The sequence below is a fragment of the Diabrotica undecimpunctata genome, chromosome 9 (genome assembly GCF_040954645.1).
Source record: "Diabrotica undecimpunctata isolate CICGRU chromosome 9, icDiaUnde3, whole genome shotgun sequence".
Classification (NCBI taxonomy): domain Eukaryota; kingdom Metazoa; phylum Arthropoda; class Insecta; order Coleoptera; family Chrysomelidae; genus Diabrotica; species Diabrotica undecimpunctata.
Genome location: NC_092811.1, coordinates 7,879,502 through 7,897,457, shown reverse-complemented (window position 1 = coordinate 7,897,457; position 17,956 = coordinate 7,879,502). Strand labels below are relative to the sequence as shown.

Genomic DNA, 17,956 nt, shown 5'->3' with positions numbered 1-17,956 from the left:
CAGGGTTTGTTAGGAGAGCTGGGGTCGTGGATAAGTAAAAGACAAGGGGGTTTGGATTGGGGCAACTACAGAAAAATGAAATAAATGGTCATAAATCTCTTGGGACAAAAGAATGAAAATAAACCGGAAACACCTCAAGAAATTTAATATAGGGTGCCACTTGAGGTGCCTAATTATACCTATTACAACCAGCTAGTTATAACTGGAGATATAATTATTAAAAATGCCAAACATTCAAAATCTTTTTCAAATTAAACTCAAAAAAAAGGTTAGTAAAAAAAATAAACAAATGTTAAGAAACAAAATTTAACATTTATTTTTGTGTCACCACAAACAGTTACAAAACATAGAGAACACAAGAATGCTCAAAAAAGACAATACAAAATATTATAACAATAGCTGCAAAATACAAAAATACAAAAAAAACTTACATTTGTCATCTGTTTACAATTTCCAGGAGTTGGAGATACTACAAAAACTTACAAAATTTACGTGTAAGTTACCCTTTCTTTTAAAGAAAACAAAACAAAACAATATCAAAAATAAAGCTAGCTGTCATATATTAACATTAAATTTAAAACAAAACTGAACAAATGAAATGACAGCTAAAAGTCAAGCTATAAAATTTACTGCTTTAAATATTACAATTTTTTTTTATGAAAGCAATTATTACGTTTATTTAAAAAATGTCTATTTTACTATAGAAATTAAACACAAAATGTTACCTTTAATTCACATAAAATTTTGCAATGAAACTTCTGTGGATTAAACGGGATACTGGACATTACTAATATTTCTGGGAACTATCTGGACACGATTGAAGAAAAACTGGATCTATTTGAGGTTAAAAGTTGAAACTGGCACATTCAAATACAAAACTGCTCCAGGAACAGAACAGGAACAAAACGAGGTTGAAGTGGGGCACTTATACACATCTTGCAAACGGGAACCATCTTATTTACTTTTCAGATGTTCACACAAATCTTTATAACATCGAAACAAGTGGTTACTCTTCTAAATCTGACATATCACGTAAGAGTAAAATTCCACTTATTTTAAACAAATTATATCATCTCATAACAACGAACTGTCCCCTTTGATCGACTCTTCAAACCTAACCTCTGTAACTACACATTGAACTGCTACATACTAAAAAACTTCACTAATTCCGATAAAAAAAACAATAAGGAAAATCCATTACGAACTAGATGAAAATTCGGACCAACACCGAAACCACTGCCTCTAACAGCGGCTCCACTGAGAGTGGCGAAATTATCTTAAAAAATTGATGGCATAAACTAGAATAAGCAAAACGCTAAAATAAACAAAACACAACGAAAATTAAGACGTAGATTAATTTGAAAACGCAATATCGGGCGGTTTGAACAAAGAAATATCGAAGAATTTGCGCCTGTGACATAAATAAACAATAAAATTATTTATGATCGACGGCGGCGACCTAAAAAGAACGAAAGATTATATTGGTTTTAAATTGAAGGATACGAACCAAGAAACATTGGAAAAATTCTTTGTTATTATAATGCATATATAAGGGGATTTCAATTAACACATATACGAGGGGTTTCCAATAAATTTCAAATGCTACACCTGTATATCACAACTCTACACCCCACTAGTAGTACTGAATATAATAAAGAAAGCTAAACGGCGGCTTTATTAAAATTATGAGAAATATGTTGAGAGACCATTTTATCCGACTTTTCCCTAATGTGATTGTTAATAAACGTTGAAACACTACTAAATATTTTAATAATCCTTAATGGGTTCTGGGTTAAATTTGTATTTCTTCTCAGTATATTTGTGGTACGTTTCAACGACGAATTTATTTAAAAATAATTTATCATAATAAATAATAAGGTGTAATTTTATTAACACCTAGAGTATATCATATTCCATTACAAATTACTCATATCAACGTATCAACATATCAAAGTACACTTTTCTACTCAAAATTTCATTGTAACTCGTGAAGATCCCGGTAGATAATAGAAGCTATTTGGTCTAATTTAGTAACTGTTTCAAAAATAAAATTTAAGGTACAACACGCAAGACACGTGTTTGTATTTTCTCAAATTATTTGCAATATTTGAAAAAACCCGAGGAAAATTAAGGACTAAATATGGCCGCGCGCAAGTCTGTGTCCTTTAAAAAAATCGATATCAACAGCCTGTCCCCTAGTGTGGAAAAGTACAACTTTCGGCTTTCGAGTTGAGAAAACGTCGACATCTGTTTGGATAATACGCTTTAGTAACTAGTGATACCTAGAGGGCGCCCCATGAAATTTTAACAGTTTTATTCTATTTATTTGTTTCTTCCTTATAGAATTACAAATTCAGGTAGTTTGGAACAAATATTAGTAGCATATTAGTAGCCCAGTCTGGTTATACAAAAATCATCGATTTCACGGCGAAATGTTTCGCAGATATCTGAAGCTTTTAAGACATAGGTGTTGGTTACTAGATGACGAATAGATAAAAAGATACTCCTATTTTTACCTTGCGTTTTTTTTAAACAATAATTTATGGTCAGAATTTGGTTATTTATCTATAAGCTTTTTCCCTTATAATTTAAATAAACAATATTTAAACCATTTTTTTATATCAAGAATATCTTTATTTTCCCGTTTTTTCAATTAAAATTGATAAATAATTTACGGAGATATTTGCAAAAAGCAGTTTTTTTGCACTAATTTATAAATTTAATTAATTTTTTTATTAACAAAAGAAAATGTTATTATTATATTTCAACATTGAGGAACTACCGTCCTTTAAATTTGTGCGAAATTTCCCCCCAATAGGTCAAATAGTTTAAAAGTTATTCAATTTGTTTATCCCTGGGACTAATTATTTAAACCATTGAACTTGCCCTATGAATGATGCTAGACACATTTAACAAATTTCATAGGATTCTTTAAGACTTATACTATCTCAGAAGTTAAATACATATTGACTTTTCATTGAAATTATTTACAAAATAAACGTTTGAAAAAGGGGTATGTTTTTTACTTATAAACAATTGTAATAACTTCTATATTTTGCAAGCTACAGACTTGTACGTACAACCATTCGATAGCTGGTAAAAAAACTCACATTTAACAAAAAAAATTAACCTTCTATGAACAATAGGAACGAAGTTAGCGACAATTTTGTTGTTAATTATATCTCCATTGTTTATAAACGTTAAGAAGTAAAATTTGCACAAATTTTGAATAAAAATCTAAACTTTATATTGAATTTTATAGCTATAAAATTCATCCAATTTTTCGAAACTTAAAACCTTTCGAAACGAAGTTACTTTCGAAAGATCGACATAGGAAAGTGGAGGGGAAACTGTTTTAGCTCCTCGCTGCAAAATTTAATATTATGGTTACGGATTTATCATTCAAAAGCTTCAACAGTTCTGTAGGAATTTTATCAGGTCCATTTGCTTGTCCGTTTTTAGCGTTTCTTATTGCGTATTTACTTCTTCTTTCAATATGTCTGGCCCAGTTGCATTGATTATCTGAGTTAAGTTGTTTCTATCGTCTTCAAATAATTCATTTAGGTATTCTGTCCATCTTTTTATTTTATTCTCTAGATCTACAATAAGATTTCCATCTTTGTCTTTAAGTTTACCTATTTGGCATTTCTTTATGCTTCCTGTTATCTCTTTTAATTTTTTGGTCCATATTGAACGCATCGTACTTTTTCTCATAGGTTTCCATTTCTTCACATTGTTCTTTAATCCACTCCTCTTTGGCTTCTTTTATTCTCTTTTTTATCTAGTTTTTATCTAGTGTTTATTTATTTCTTTGTATTTGTCTGGGTAATTCTTCATCTTTCTTCTTTGTTCCATCAAGTCTAGTATATCTTGTGTCATCCACGACTTATTATTTGTTGTTGTTTTTGTAAGATCTTTCTTTCCTGCTGTTTGTATAGCTGTATTTATGTACTTTAATTTTTGGTTAACGTTGTTTGTATCATTAATTTGTTGCTGCACTGAACGGAGGTTTTCATTTATTTCTTCTCCTGTTTCTTGTCGTATATTTTTGTTTCTAATTTTATTTAAATCTCGTGCCTTTCTGTGAGGTCTTCTAATCTTTTTTGGTCTCGCCTCTATCACAGTAACTACCGGGTTATGATCTGAGCCTATATCAGCTCCTGGGTACGTCTTAGTACATTTAACAGCATTATGATACCTCCTTGCTATCATAATGTAGTCTATTTGATTTCTCACTATTTTTTCTTTGGTATGTTGTGAAGATGTCCATGTATATAACCGTCGAGGAGGTAATTTGAAAAAGGTATTTGTTAGTACGAAGTCTTCACTTTGACAAAATTGAATCAATCGATCTCCTCTGTTATTTCTGTTTCCAAGCCCATATTTTGCTACTTGTTCTCCTACCTTACCTTGACCCACCTTGGCATTAAGATCGCCCATTAATATGTATGGAAAGACTGACTTAATAAGTGAAGACAAACAACCCGCAACAAAAAGGTTCAGACCTGACAGTGAAGTCGAATAAATGAACCAAATTTTAACTTTTAAACCAATGTATGTAAAGAAAATAAAAAAAGTAAAGTTCAATAAACATTGCAAAATTTAATAATGCAAGTGATGAAAAAATCGACTTATTTTATCAAAGCAGTAAGGCAGATTAGATTAATATTGTATATCATATTTGTAAGAAAAATAGAATAAAAATCAATATTGTTAATTATAAAAATACAAACAATTATAATTAATATAAGGAGTATAATAATATCATGTGTAAAAAATTACCTGAAATTTAATTTATAAAATATATAAGTATTATTACATCATTGATATAAAATGAAAAAACATATGTTGATTTTCCGGGATTTTCCGAGATCTATGGGGGTGAAAATTATGTCATCATTATTAATACTGCGACAGACTATTCGAGCAAATTAAAAAAAAATAAGTATTTAGGGTGAATTTCAAATGGACTCAATTTTTATGAGTTTTCCCATATTTTCCGGCCAGTGAAAACTATGTAGTTATTCATATTTCGACGAGCTACCCCAGAATAAAAAAAAGAGGCTTGCAGCTGCAAAGGAAGCCAAGATAATGTAAATTTTTCCTAGGTGTTGCAATTTGAAATTCCGATGCCGAAAAAAAAACGGAGCTGAAACAGATATCCTCTCCACTTTCCTATGTCGATTTTTCGAAAGTACCGTCGTTTCGAAAAATTAGATAAATTTTATAGCTATAAGTTTCAATATAAAGTTTAGATTTTCATTCAAAATTTGTGCATTTACTTTTTAATGTTTATAAACAATGGAGATATGATTTTTTTAAAAACAGTCACTAACTTCGTTTCTATTGGTCATAGAAGGTTTTTTATTTTTTAATGTGAGCTTTTTTACCAGTTATCCAATGGTTGTACGTACAAGTCTGTAGCTTGAAAAGTATAGAAGTTATTACAATTGTTTATAAGCAAAAAACATACCCCTTTTTCAAACGTTTATTTTGTAAATAATTTCGATGAAAACTCAATATCCATTTAACTTCTCAGATAGTCTAAGTCTTAAAGAATCCTATGAAATTTGCTGAATGTGTCTAGCAGCATGCATAGGGCAAGCTCAATAGTTTAAATAATTAGCCTCAGGGATAAACAAATTAAATAACTTATAAAGTATTTGACTGATCGGGGGGAAATTTCGCACAAATCTAAAAAAAGGTAATTCCTTGATGTTTAAATGTATTAATACCATTTTATTTTGTTAATAAATAAATTAATAAAATTTATAAATTAGTGCAAAAAAACTGCTTTTTTGCAAATATCTCTGTAAATTATTTATCAATTTTAATTAGAAAAACGGGAAAATAAAGATATTCTTGACATAAAAAAATGACATAAATATTGTTTATTTAAAATATAAGGGAAAAAATTTATAGACAAAAAATTAAATTGTGACCATAAATTATTGCTTAAAAAAACGCAAGGTAAAACTAGGAGTATCTTTTCATCTATTCATCATCTAGTATCCCCCACCTATGTCTTAAAAGCTTCAGATATCTGCGAAACATTTTTCCACCTTTTCTTTTGACCAGACTGGTCTATAGCTATCACAGTCATTTTATGGATTATATTGAAAAGAGGTATTCGCAGAAATATAGCATTTATTATTAGAAAATTGATTATACGCAAAATACATATGCATGAGTCTGCTGCATACATCTATGATTTTTTATAAATGCATATGCAGGTCCACTGTTAATCAAAACAATAGGTTCTAAAATATTTGAAAAAAGAACTTAACATTTAATAATTCTACCGAACAAGACAATTGATTAAAAAACTGGAGATGAAGATATTAAATTCAAATAATATAAAAAAATATTAATTTAGTCAAAATTAGATTGAAATAAAGTAACAAAAACAGAAAAAATACATTAATATACTTTTCATGCCATGAAGTCAAGAGGCGGTACAAACCATATCATCCCACCAATTGTAATGTACCTACTTTTATTTTAATTAGCTGTCTTAAAACAGGCGGAACCTGTTCCTTACTAAGTGAGTTTTAATTAGTTGGTTTCTATTTTGCGATTGGTTATAAGTTGTAAGCAGTTTACCCTGAAATGACTCACTAAAAATTTATTGGATATGAAGTGAACGTTTGTAAAATTTGATTGATTCATTTTTACTTTTTTAGCGTTTATTATTTATTTATTGCAATTTATAGTCTACTAAATAAAAAATAAAATAATCAGTTTATATTATGTAAGATAAATGTCTTGAAATGTCTTTCCAATGTCTTGAAAAGTACGGTTTATCAAGTGTTTTTATTTATTTATTGCAATTTATAATCTGCTCACATAGAGTATTTATGGCATTTCCATCGCCTGCTATCAGGAAGTGCGAGCCAACGGTTTGGAAGAAGCTGTCCTATTATTTAACTAGGATATGGGTGACAATCAATGGCCACGAGAACCTTTTTATTCTGATTGAAATGCTCAAAAATTTTAAGTGTGGAATAACTTTGTAAAATGTTATGTTTAACAGATGATCTGACTATGATTGTCGATTCTGCATGGGCGTTCCGTCGGGATGGTGGGTAAAATATGTTGTGTAAAATGGAATTTTGACAACTGTTCTATCAGTTGAAAGACTCTCTGAACAAAATAATGTTATTTCTTGGACATGATTTGTTAGGCCGTTGGCATTCCAGGCCGCTATTCTTATTTGGGGATAACTACCTTTATATGTGATAGATATTCTATCTCGTATGTTTTTTATTATTTGTGTTGGGTTCAAGATCGATAAAGAATAGTAGAAAAGGTTCTTTTGTTAGTTTATTTTTAACATTGATTATGATGGTGGCTTATAACCTGAAATTATTCTAACACGGTGGCCTTTTTTCGCAAGTTTGCGGCATATCATCTGTATCAATTTTGTGATGGAGTCCCCTAGCTACAAATCTATACAGTCTAGGTAAAAGTTTATGGTCGGTATGGTAAAATTGAACAGGATATCTAACACAGATATAAAATCATATTTTCAGCGAATAGACAAAGATAACAATCATATTTCCCCTTGGTATCCCCTCTCTATTTCTCATTGACAACCATTGCCCATTAGTGAGACGATTAGTTCCGATCAGAGATATTTTACATTTCTGGTTCCGATCCTAATATAGCTAAGAAACTAGAGGTGGGTCGTTGACATTTTTATCGGAACCGTTTTTCATAAACTGTAACTAGTTGATTGTTTACCAGTAGTTTCAAATAAGCCAGTACACAAACATATTGGCTATTATCGTTTATATGTATAACTATTGAAGTGAAAGAAACTAACGAAGGATATATTTATTATAACTTGAAAAATAAATTAAACAATACAAATAGTACTTACAGTTACATTACATATTATTACACTATTCTTGTTAACCGTGTTCTTCTTTTATTTAAAATTAAACCAGATTTTGAACATGTGTTCACAAGGAACAGATTTTGTTACAATACTACAATATTTTAAGAATATAGTGGTTAAGTTAGGATATACCTGGCGATGGTTTTTCCAGCACGGTAATGGACATTTCCAATCTTCGTTCGAAATTTTTTGTGGGTAATATATCATCAGACAAATACATGTCGACTTCTTTTATATCTCTCGATACAGGTGTATGTTTAGATAAGTCATGTCCAATTAATTCATCAAAATACACCATGGACTTAAGTCATCTTTATCATTTTCTTTTTCTTGTACTGGTAGATTTTCAATAGTACAATCTTCTTTTTCTTTTTTTATAGAAGTAACCAGCTTCTTAACTCTTTCTTTTGTTTTTTATAACTAGGTATTCTGATTAATGAATGAGTTTCGATTTACGATTGATCTGCATTTTCGATTTCAAATCTTTATTGATAGTTCGTCAAAGGATTTATTTATTGTAAATATTCAATAAGAATTCTTTTTCTTAGTTAAAATTATTGACCTAGTATAAGAATAATAATTTTATTTTCAAAAAATGCACATTTGTAGAAGATGCAGCTTTTATGGTCCGCTATCTGAATATTGCAATGATTGAAACTTCTTCTGACGCATTTCTGTCTATCCTGTTGCAGTTGAGAGCTGTAAAATACAATTTTCTTTTCTCTCATATACCTTACTACTTTCCTGTACGTATCTGGACCTAACGCGTTTATTTTTACTACACTATATGGAAGTGTTTTTGTATAATAGTTATAATAAGTTTCAGTTGGAGTAATACATAACGTAACGTTCATCCACTACACGTGTACAAACGAATGAGGTTATAACGATCTTTCTCTTGACTGGTAGGCAACCAAACATACAGATGCGTAGTATAATGAGTTACTAGCTATACACCGTAGTCAGAATTTTCGATGAATGGTGGATCGTATGTTAATCAGGCTTATGGTGTGATAATTTAAAAGATGTTAAGGGAATTCTTTTCCTTGGCACCTTTGTAAAAGCAGCAATCTTTGTGGTGTGATTACTGATATAATATTGAACAAATCTAATAAATCATAAATCTGCTTTTAAGTATTTTAAATAAATCTGGCTCCACATACGTATAAATACAAAGCGAATGTTGAATAGATAAATAAATATCATATTTGAGCGTAAATGGATTTTATCGATTAATGTCTAAACAAATTAACATGAAAAATATAAAACTCTTTCTACCTTTAGGCGAAAGCCTCATCAATTTCAATACTTCTTCTAAAATAAGTTATTTGTGGATTATTCCATCTGCAAATTAGAGATTCTCGTCTCCTATACGGTTCCTTTTTCCAAAGTCTACCAAAGTTTTTTCACCGTCCAATGCTTTTAAAATCCTCTTAACAACTTTTTGTTTAAAAATTGAGATTAATGGTTATAAAAAGCTGACTGTAGGCGTAAAATAACCCTAATGTGAATTCGAGAAGAAGTTTTTTATTCGAAAACTTACAGAAGTTGTTGTAAGAAGTGCAGTTAAATACAACTTAAAAAGTTTTCTTCGATTTTTTCTTTTTACTAATATATGGCGTAGAATATAAATGACTTTTTATGGGGAACAATTAAAAAATAATTGAAAAGTTAAAGAATTATGTTTCTCAGCTGAGGATTTCGTATTTTTTTGTATTCCAAAAGGTAAAAGATTGTAATTTGGGATGTCTACAAAGTTTGATTCTTATCACAACGAAAGGTTCGGTAGCAAAAAACGGTGTTATGCTTTTAAAGTATTTTAGATGACTTGTAAAAGTTTCGTGTCTGGTTTTTTCTTTTTATATGACAATACCAGATGAAATTTCTAAAAAATTAAAAAATCACCAACCGACATAATCTCTACACCCTGTACACAGTAATATTAAGGTTGTAAAATATAAACCAGGTATAAGGGATATAACGTGCTTTTCCGAAATGGTGAATCACAATTGTGTAGAGACCAAATGGACATTCACGTAGAAAATGGAAATGGCGGTTTTTCTACCATTTATGCAGATAAGAGTTTTGTAAAATAATTTGAGTAAAATGTTAAGATACCTTTGTATTGTAAGACGAACCTTCAATGATTAGAAAATGTTAGAAAAAGAAATGTTTGATTGATGGGTGTTTGGGAAAGTATGTAGTATTTATTTTCATATTTTAACATTTTTGTACTTTCTTTTACTGTACTACAGTATGATCTAATTTAATTGTATATCCAAACTTATTTACTTTAACATATATTGTTTCCTGTTATTCAATAAAATCTCATTGTTAAACTTTCTTAAACACATTTAGTCTGTTCAGAGAATTTGACTTTCTCTTTTATTATTTCTGTATTACGAACATTTATATGAATGGTGAGAACCAGAACACAACACACGAAATAGACGAGGACATTAAATGTGGTTCTGTAGCAAATTAGATATGGTATTTTTTTGTGACTAAACGGCTTCAAGAACTTTTCTTGTTGGTTAATCCACATAATTCTTGTGTACGCGGCCTGATTTCACCTCATTCGGAGCGACGAATGCACGGTTGGCGAATCACGGCCTCGCGTTTTTCTTCGTTTGTTAACCAACCGTCAAATTTATCTTGTTCCTTTAGACAATCACTTCTTTAAATACCAACATTTCAAATTTTGCTACACAACCACATTTAATGTCCTCGTCTATTTCTTTTTACGTAGTTGATACATATCAAATATCAATCCTCTTTATTTTTCTTTTTTCTCTTGTCTTTTCGATACTTATTCGTGTGTTGTTTTGTTTGTTCTTTTCGTTGTTGTTTTGTTTGCGATATAAAGCAAACGTATCGACAAATTAAAGTAAATAAGAAATTTTGGAACTATAAAAGGGTTTCCCTGGAGATCGGACTTTTTTAAACCTCTCCAAGAGTTTTTACTACGTACCGTTACTTAAATCATTTTTAAAAAATTCATTTGGCTTAAACACTCTACAAGATTAACTCTCTTATCTACTCACCTTCTGCAGTGAGCACTCGCTTAGCTTTTAAAGCTCGATGGTTTTTTGCTAAACAAATCAACAACGTCAGCAACCATTTTCGTTTATTTTCAAGGCTTTGGCTTAGACATTTTGACATGTTGTTCACTGATATAGAGGAACTTTCGATTTTTACGGTACTGGGTATAAAATGGAATCCTACGACTGACTTCTTTTCTTATTCTTCTCGTCCCTTTGACAAACCTTATACAAAGCGGGCTATTCGTTCGTAAATCAGTCGTATTTTTGTTTCTATCCTCTTGTTTTTATTTTTTTCCATGTCTTTTTGCTAGTCAAACGTCCTCTTCAACCGTTGTGGTACTTCAATGTATCCTGGGATGATGAAACATCTGAACAGATACATCTGACCTCTGTAATTGTATGTGTTACATTTCTGGTGTTATTTCTATACAAGAACATCTATTGCAAGATCGCAGCTCTAGGAAGCTATACTGCTGACGGATCTAGTCACTTTTGTTAACAAGTCTCGTCCAATTTTCATGCTCGCTCTGGCTCTACAAGATCGGAGCTCTTGGCAGCCATATTGCTGGCTGATCTAGTCACCTTTGTCAAAGGGTTCTCCTTCCGATCTTTTGATATTTGATATAACTCGACGATTGCGCTCCCTTCGGCTAATTTTTCTACCCATAAATTTTCAATCATATTAAACACATACAAGAACTGATATCGCACTCTACTCGGCATTATAGGCCTTCTAATTAAAACCTCTCTGATTGTGTTAGTCGTGTTTTATCACCGGCACAACTGTTGCAATTTTCACCAAACTGACATTTTCCTACCGTGGATTTCGTCGAAATATCATTACTTTCCGGCTGTCATTGAAGACTTTCTTCTGCAATGCGACACCACGCCGAGATTTCAACGCTGTTCTTCTTCTTGTTTTTTCGCACTCCACGGAATTCTTTTTTACCAAAAACTAATAAAATAAATGCATGTGCACTTACAGAACATGCATTAATTTTGAAACATGAGTTTAATTTCAAAGATTCCTGTATTTTGGCAAAAGAAAAAAACCATTCAAAACGTGTTTTCTTGGAAATGTGTTTCATAAAATCAAGTATAACTTGCATAAATAAAAATACTGACATAGACAAACTGAGCAATATTTATTGTTATTTACTGGAAAAATATCAAAAATAAAATAAATATTTACCTATACATATACACTTCACAATACATATGTGTGCATAACCGGTTGCATACCATTAAGACAGATTTAAAAATTAAAAATTACCCAATATGGGCCTCTTGGTTTTTGAAAAGAAATACAATATTAAGAACACATAATTACATTTTAATCTTACTCTTTTTTCTTTCTGTTCTTTATGTATCAGAGTTAAAACACACCATCAAAAAGATGTCATCGAATGAAAAAAGTTTTACTATCCTTACCAAAATTTTAAAATGTATTTTGTTCATTATTTTATGTTTGTGTTGTTAATGTTGAGGGTTAAATCTTATTCTAAATAATCTCAACGACTAGTAAGTTGCACTGACGAATTGTGATATTTTGTAAATATTTACATATTCTTTTTATCTATATTACAGCCTCTTGAAAAAGGAATAAAACAATTCCGAAATCTAAACAAAAAGTCAAAAGAGTGTTACTTTAACATCTCGGCCAACCTTCTGACTGCAGCCCCAATAAACTGGTTGTTTGTTTATATCGACAGTCACTAATATCCAGTATTTCTTGTATATATATATATATATATATATATATATATATATATATATATATATATATATATATATATATATATTAGCTTACTGCTCTCATAACACTCCAAATGATAAAAGCTTTAAAATTTCCTTCCGTCAAAAATATTATCTTGATATTTCGTAAGACTTTATAAATGCATATTCTAGCAAAATTACTTTTTCAAAATCTTATAAGGCTACACATGAATGCGTGTCTCTTCGGATAATACACTTTCTATCTACACACTCATTCGTCACTTTCTCTTCTCTTTTATACGGCACAATGTTATCGCTAAAATTGATGAAGCTCTCACAAAATAGCTAGGTGTTCTTTTCACACTGATGTAACTTTGTGGTTTGGTTCATAATAATAAAAGATATCATTTTTATCTGTCTAAAATGAAGACATATTAAGAAGAGACGGAAATATGTAGAAAATGCCAAAGAAAATTTGAAATATTACGAAATTAAAAGTCATGTGTGAAATTATTGAATAAAATAATATTAGCAGAACAAAAACTTCCTTTTAAAATAAAGTAAAATAGAAAATAAGCAGAAAGGCTTCTAAGCACAACAAACATGGTATCACTTAATTTTTTATTATGAATACTGATATTATACGTCGTCCAAGTTTTCGATTACCAGATGACGCTACCCTCATCACAATAGTTAATTAACTGTTTATATTAAACGCCAACTTGCATCAGTTTTTTTTATTGGGAATAACCCGCATCACCCATAGAAGGTTATTAGCGGTGGTACAATGTAGACTAATATAATGATTAATATAAATTATAAACTATAAAGTTTTTACAAAGTTGATTATAATTTAGATTTTTTTTTGAAGTATCACTTATAATTGATTATACAATTTCGTTTTCTTTAAAAACCTAATGATTTTGTCACAATCCGCACTGTCTAAATCACAGTATATATCACTTGGTAGTCCAGTAACTTGTCTTTCCATTTGATTTAATGGACAGTCTATAACAATGTGGCCTACAGTTATATTGGTGTCACAGGCGTAGCATATCCTAGGAAGTTCCTTCCTTCGTAGGTGTTCGTGCGTCAGTCTGATATGTCCTATTCGGATACAATGTAGTACAACCTGGTCCCTTCGCTTTACTAAAATTGGTGTTCTCGCTGATAGATCTGGGTTTGCTTGCCGCAACTTATTATTTGGTAAGAGTTGCAATCTTCGTATCCAGTTTTTTGTGTACTCATTGATGCATTTTTTCATATCTGAGTGAGGAATTTGGTAAGTTCTATTATCAGATCTCTCGATTTTACAAGCTTCTTTGGACATTTGATCAGCTATCTCATTTCCTGGTATCCTCACATGAGATGGTATCCACACAATATGTAGTTGTTTACGATTATTTTGTAGAGTCACAAGATCTTTTTTAATCTGTTCTAAAACTGGATGATTTGGATATATTTTCTGAATTCCCTGGATTGCACTTAAGGAATCTGTGAATATTACTGTCATGTCTTCAGGTCGATTAAGAATTTGTTGTACTGCCTTGGATATCGCAAAAAGTTCAGCAGGATACATTGAGTATTCCTTAGGTAGTGGAAACTTATGTGAAAGCACAGAATCCTCTGTGACAATGGCGGATCGTACTGTTTCCAATTCGGGTGTTTTTGATGCATCGGTATAAACTAGTTGACAGAATGAATATTTATTTTTAATATTGTAGAAGTATTAGAGAAAAAGAGATGTAGAGACATTGTCCTTAGTATAAGTTGACAGATCTGTGTTACAATATGGAATTTGTATAGTCCAAGGGGGAGCATAATCAATATTGGTATGCATAATACCCGGAAATGTGAAGTTGCTAATTCTTTTGCTAAATGATGGTCGAAGATTAGGATTTTGATTGTAATTAGAATGGTAATGTGTGGAGAAAGCATAGGGGTAGGCCGGGTTGTTTAGATTAGTTGATAGCTTGCTTGCGTATTGTAAACTGAGACGTAATCTTCTAATAGAAAGTGGAGATTCGTTTGCTTCGACATAAATACTTTCAACTGGACTGGTTCTGTATCTAATTTTTTTAATGTTGAGTTCTTAGCTGAATTATATACAATTGATCTATAACCTAATTTACTGCGGATTAAGGATTTGTAAATATTTACCAGCTGTGTTGAGTCTGCGCCTCAGTTATGATTTGCTAGTACTTTAAGAATATTTATATTCTGTAAACATGATTTTTTGAGTAATTGGATGTGTTTGTTCCAAGTAAGTTTTGAATTATTTTTGTTAAAAAAGTTTTCAAAATACTAAATTTAGAGAAACATTCATTAGATATTTTTTAAAATAATTTTTAAGATGTTTAGCAGTTTAGATTTACTAACAAAGCTTTACAAACTAATTTTCTGACTCTTATATATATATATATTGTTACGTAAAAATATGAGTCATAGTTTTTAACCTTTAAAACATGTTTTTATTCTAATATGTTGTAGAGATTACGAGAGGCCTCGATTTACCTGAGCGACCTTCCAGAACCAGTGCGAGGGAAATCCAGTTTGCCTTTACCGTTTCGCCATCGAAGGTTTTGGATTTTTCGAGATAACGGCACTGGTATATAATAACGGAACTTTATTTGGAAGGGACAGTTAATTCGGACGACGCGCTCGCGATAAAATGTTACGTTCGCTTTTTAATAAATTATGTATGTTTAGTGAAAATAAATAAATATCAGTCATTGTGCTTTTTAATGAATTAAGATAAGAACAAGACATTATAAATTAAAGACTTAACAATTAATAAATTCACAACAAATGGTGTCAGAGTGAGATCGAACATAAATTAGACTTATAATAATAATACAAGTGAATATAAAATAAATTGTGAAAATGGCTACGATTTATGAGCTGACAGTGACTAATTTAAGAAGACATCTCGAAGACAGAGAATTAGCTTCTACCGGAAAAAAGGCTGAGTTAGTCCAACGACTAAAGAACGCTTTGCTAGAAGAAGGACTAGATCCAGAGACTTATATATTTGAAGATGCTGTCCTCTCGTCGATTTCGAAAGTTTCTTCTGATGTAGCCAAAGTTTCTGGTGACATCGCATCATTAGAGAACAAAGTTTCTGACGATATTTCGAAAGTTTCTTCTGATGTAGCCAAAGTTTCCGGCGACATCGCTTCGTTGGAAGACAAAGTTTCTAACGAGATTTCTTCGCTGGAAAGCAAAGTCTCTGCTAACATCTCTTCGGAAATCTCTAAAGTCACTTCTGAGATGTCTGCCCTGGACGATAGAATATCTTCATTAAAAAACCAAGTTGCTGCCGATATGTTAGCCTTCGAAGAAAAGATATGGAAAGAGATGGAAAAGAAGATGGAGGAAACAGGGACAGCAGAGAGAGGTAACAATCCGATTACAGTGGAGATAAAAGAAGACGAGACGAAATTTAAGTTGGAGACACGGCCGAAATTTGAAGGAAGTGGAGGTTCTATTCATGTTAAAGTCCCAACTTTCGACGGAAAATCATCATGGAACAACTACATGAAACAGTTCGAATCAGCCGCAAGAGCAAATGGATGGTCTGAAAAAGAAAAGGCTGTAAACCTGACTATCGCCCTTCGAGGAGATGCCTTAGATGTGCTTCAGACCATAGCCGTAGAGGAGACCGATGATTTCGAACAACTGAAGAAGAGGTTAAATATGCGATATGGCCACGAACATTTGGAGCATGTATATCAGTCACAGCTTAAAAATCGTAGACAGAAGAAAGATGAGGCTCTTCAAGAATATGAGGTAGATATTGCCAGATTAGTACGATATGCTTATCCAACAGCTCCCGAAGACATGATGGAAAAATTGGCCGTTCAAACGTTTATTGATGGTCTTCGTGATCATGAAATGCAGAGAACACTGCGATTAGCTCGTCACAAGACGCTGGTTGATGTCCTATCCGCCGCCCTCGAATACGAGTCAGCTACGCAGGCCTCTGGCGGGTACAGTAAAGTTAGGACTGTAAAAGAGGAAGGAGATGAAGATAAACTTGACCAGCTCGTTAATATGATGAAAAGCATGACATACAAGAAAACGAAGACCATCAGATGCTGGAATTGTGGCGAAATAGGACACGTACGAAGCTCCTGTAAGCACCCTAGGTACGACGCAAATCAAGAAACTCACCATCAGGAAAACTAGAACGGGTCAGCCTTAGGGGGGCAGCTTCGACCCAGAACTTTTCCAAAGACCCTCTCATACTAATAGCTTCTTTGAAATGTCGTGAAGATAGTGTATATGTAGATGGAGACATAAATGGTAAAAAGCATACGTTGTTGGTGGATACCGGAGCGACCAGAACCATTATACGCCCGACAGTTATAAACAGCCGAAAGAAACTGTTACCAACGAGGTTACGACTTCGGACCGCTACAGGTGAAAATGCCAACATTCATGGAGAAATCCAGGTACAATTGGGAATTGGGGCAGAAAAGTTTGTCCATACTGTTATAGTTGCTGACATCGAAGAGGATGTTATATTAGGAATGGACGTAATGAATATGCATGGATTCCAATTGGATTTTAAGAATAAGGTAATCAAAGTTGGCAACGAGGAGGTATTTCTCCATCCACATAATGACAACACTGTGCAAGCAGCCATTACAGAAGATACAGTCGTGCCTGCGAGAAGCGAAACGATCATAGTAGCGCGACTACAGGGAATTGTAGACGAAGGGAGACCTGTTATGATGGAGCCTTGGAACCACGACGATGAGGTTGGCCGTGGAATCATAATTGGAAAGGAATTGGTGACTTCGGCTAAAGAAATTCCTGTGAGACTTATCAATGTCAACGACTACCCAGTGACCATAAAGAAAGAGACAAAAGTAGGAACTTGTGTACCTGTGACATCCATAATTCGTCAGGCGACAACATCTGATAATTCCAACGACAAATTCGACCAAATGGTTGCAGTTGCAGGACAGTCTCTAAATCAGATGGAGAAAAGGAAATTAAGGGAATTTCTTCGGCAGTATCGTGATATTTTCGTACCGAAAGGAGGAAAGACGGGAAGAACTACCGTTGTTAAGCATAAAATTGATACTGGTAATGCTAAGCCAATTCGTCAAACAGCTCGACGATTACCACAGGCGAAGAGAGAGGAAGCTGAAACGATTGTTCAGGAAATGAAGAAAGACGGGGTGATAGAACCTTCTACGAGTCCATGGGTCTCTCCGGTGGTCCTGGTTAAGAAGAAAGACGGAACGACGAGGTTCTGTGTGGATTACCGTTTGCTGAACAACGTTAC

General features: G+C 32.2%; 1 protein-coding gene across 1 annotated transcript; it reads right to left on the bottom strand.

Moving 5' to 3' along the window:
- Window positions 1-13,537: 13,537 nt before the first annotated feature.
- On the bottom strand, window positions 13,538-14,239 carry LOC140450004 (uncharacterized). The gene has a single exon (XM_072543426.1). The coding sequence runs from the start codon at window positions 14,237-14,239 to the stop codon at window positions 13,538-13,540; it is 702 nt and encodes a 233-aa protein (XP_072399527.1).
- Window positions 14,240-17,956: the final 3,717 nt, after the last annotated feature.

Coding starts and splice junctions, on each gene's coding strand:
- LOC140450004 (XM_072543426.1), bottom strand. CDS start 14,239: ATGTATCCTGCTGAACTTTTTGCGATATCCAAGGCAGTACAACAAATT.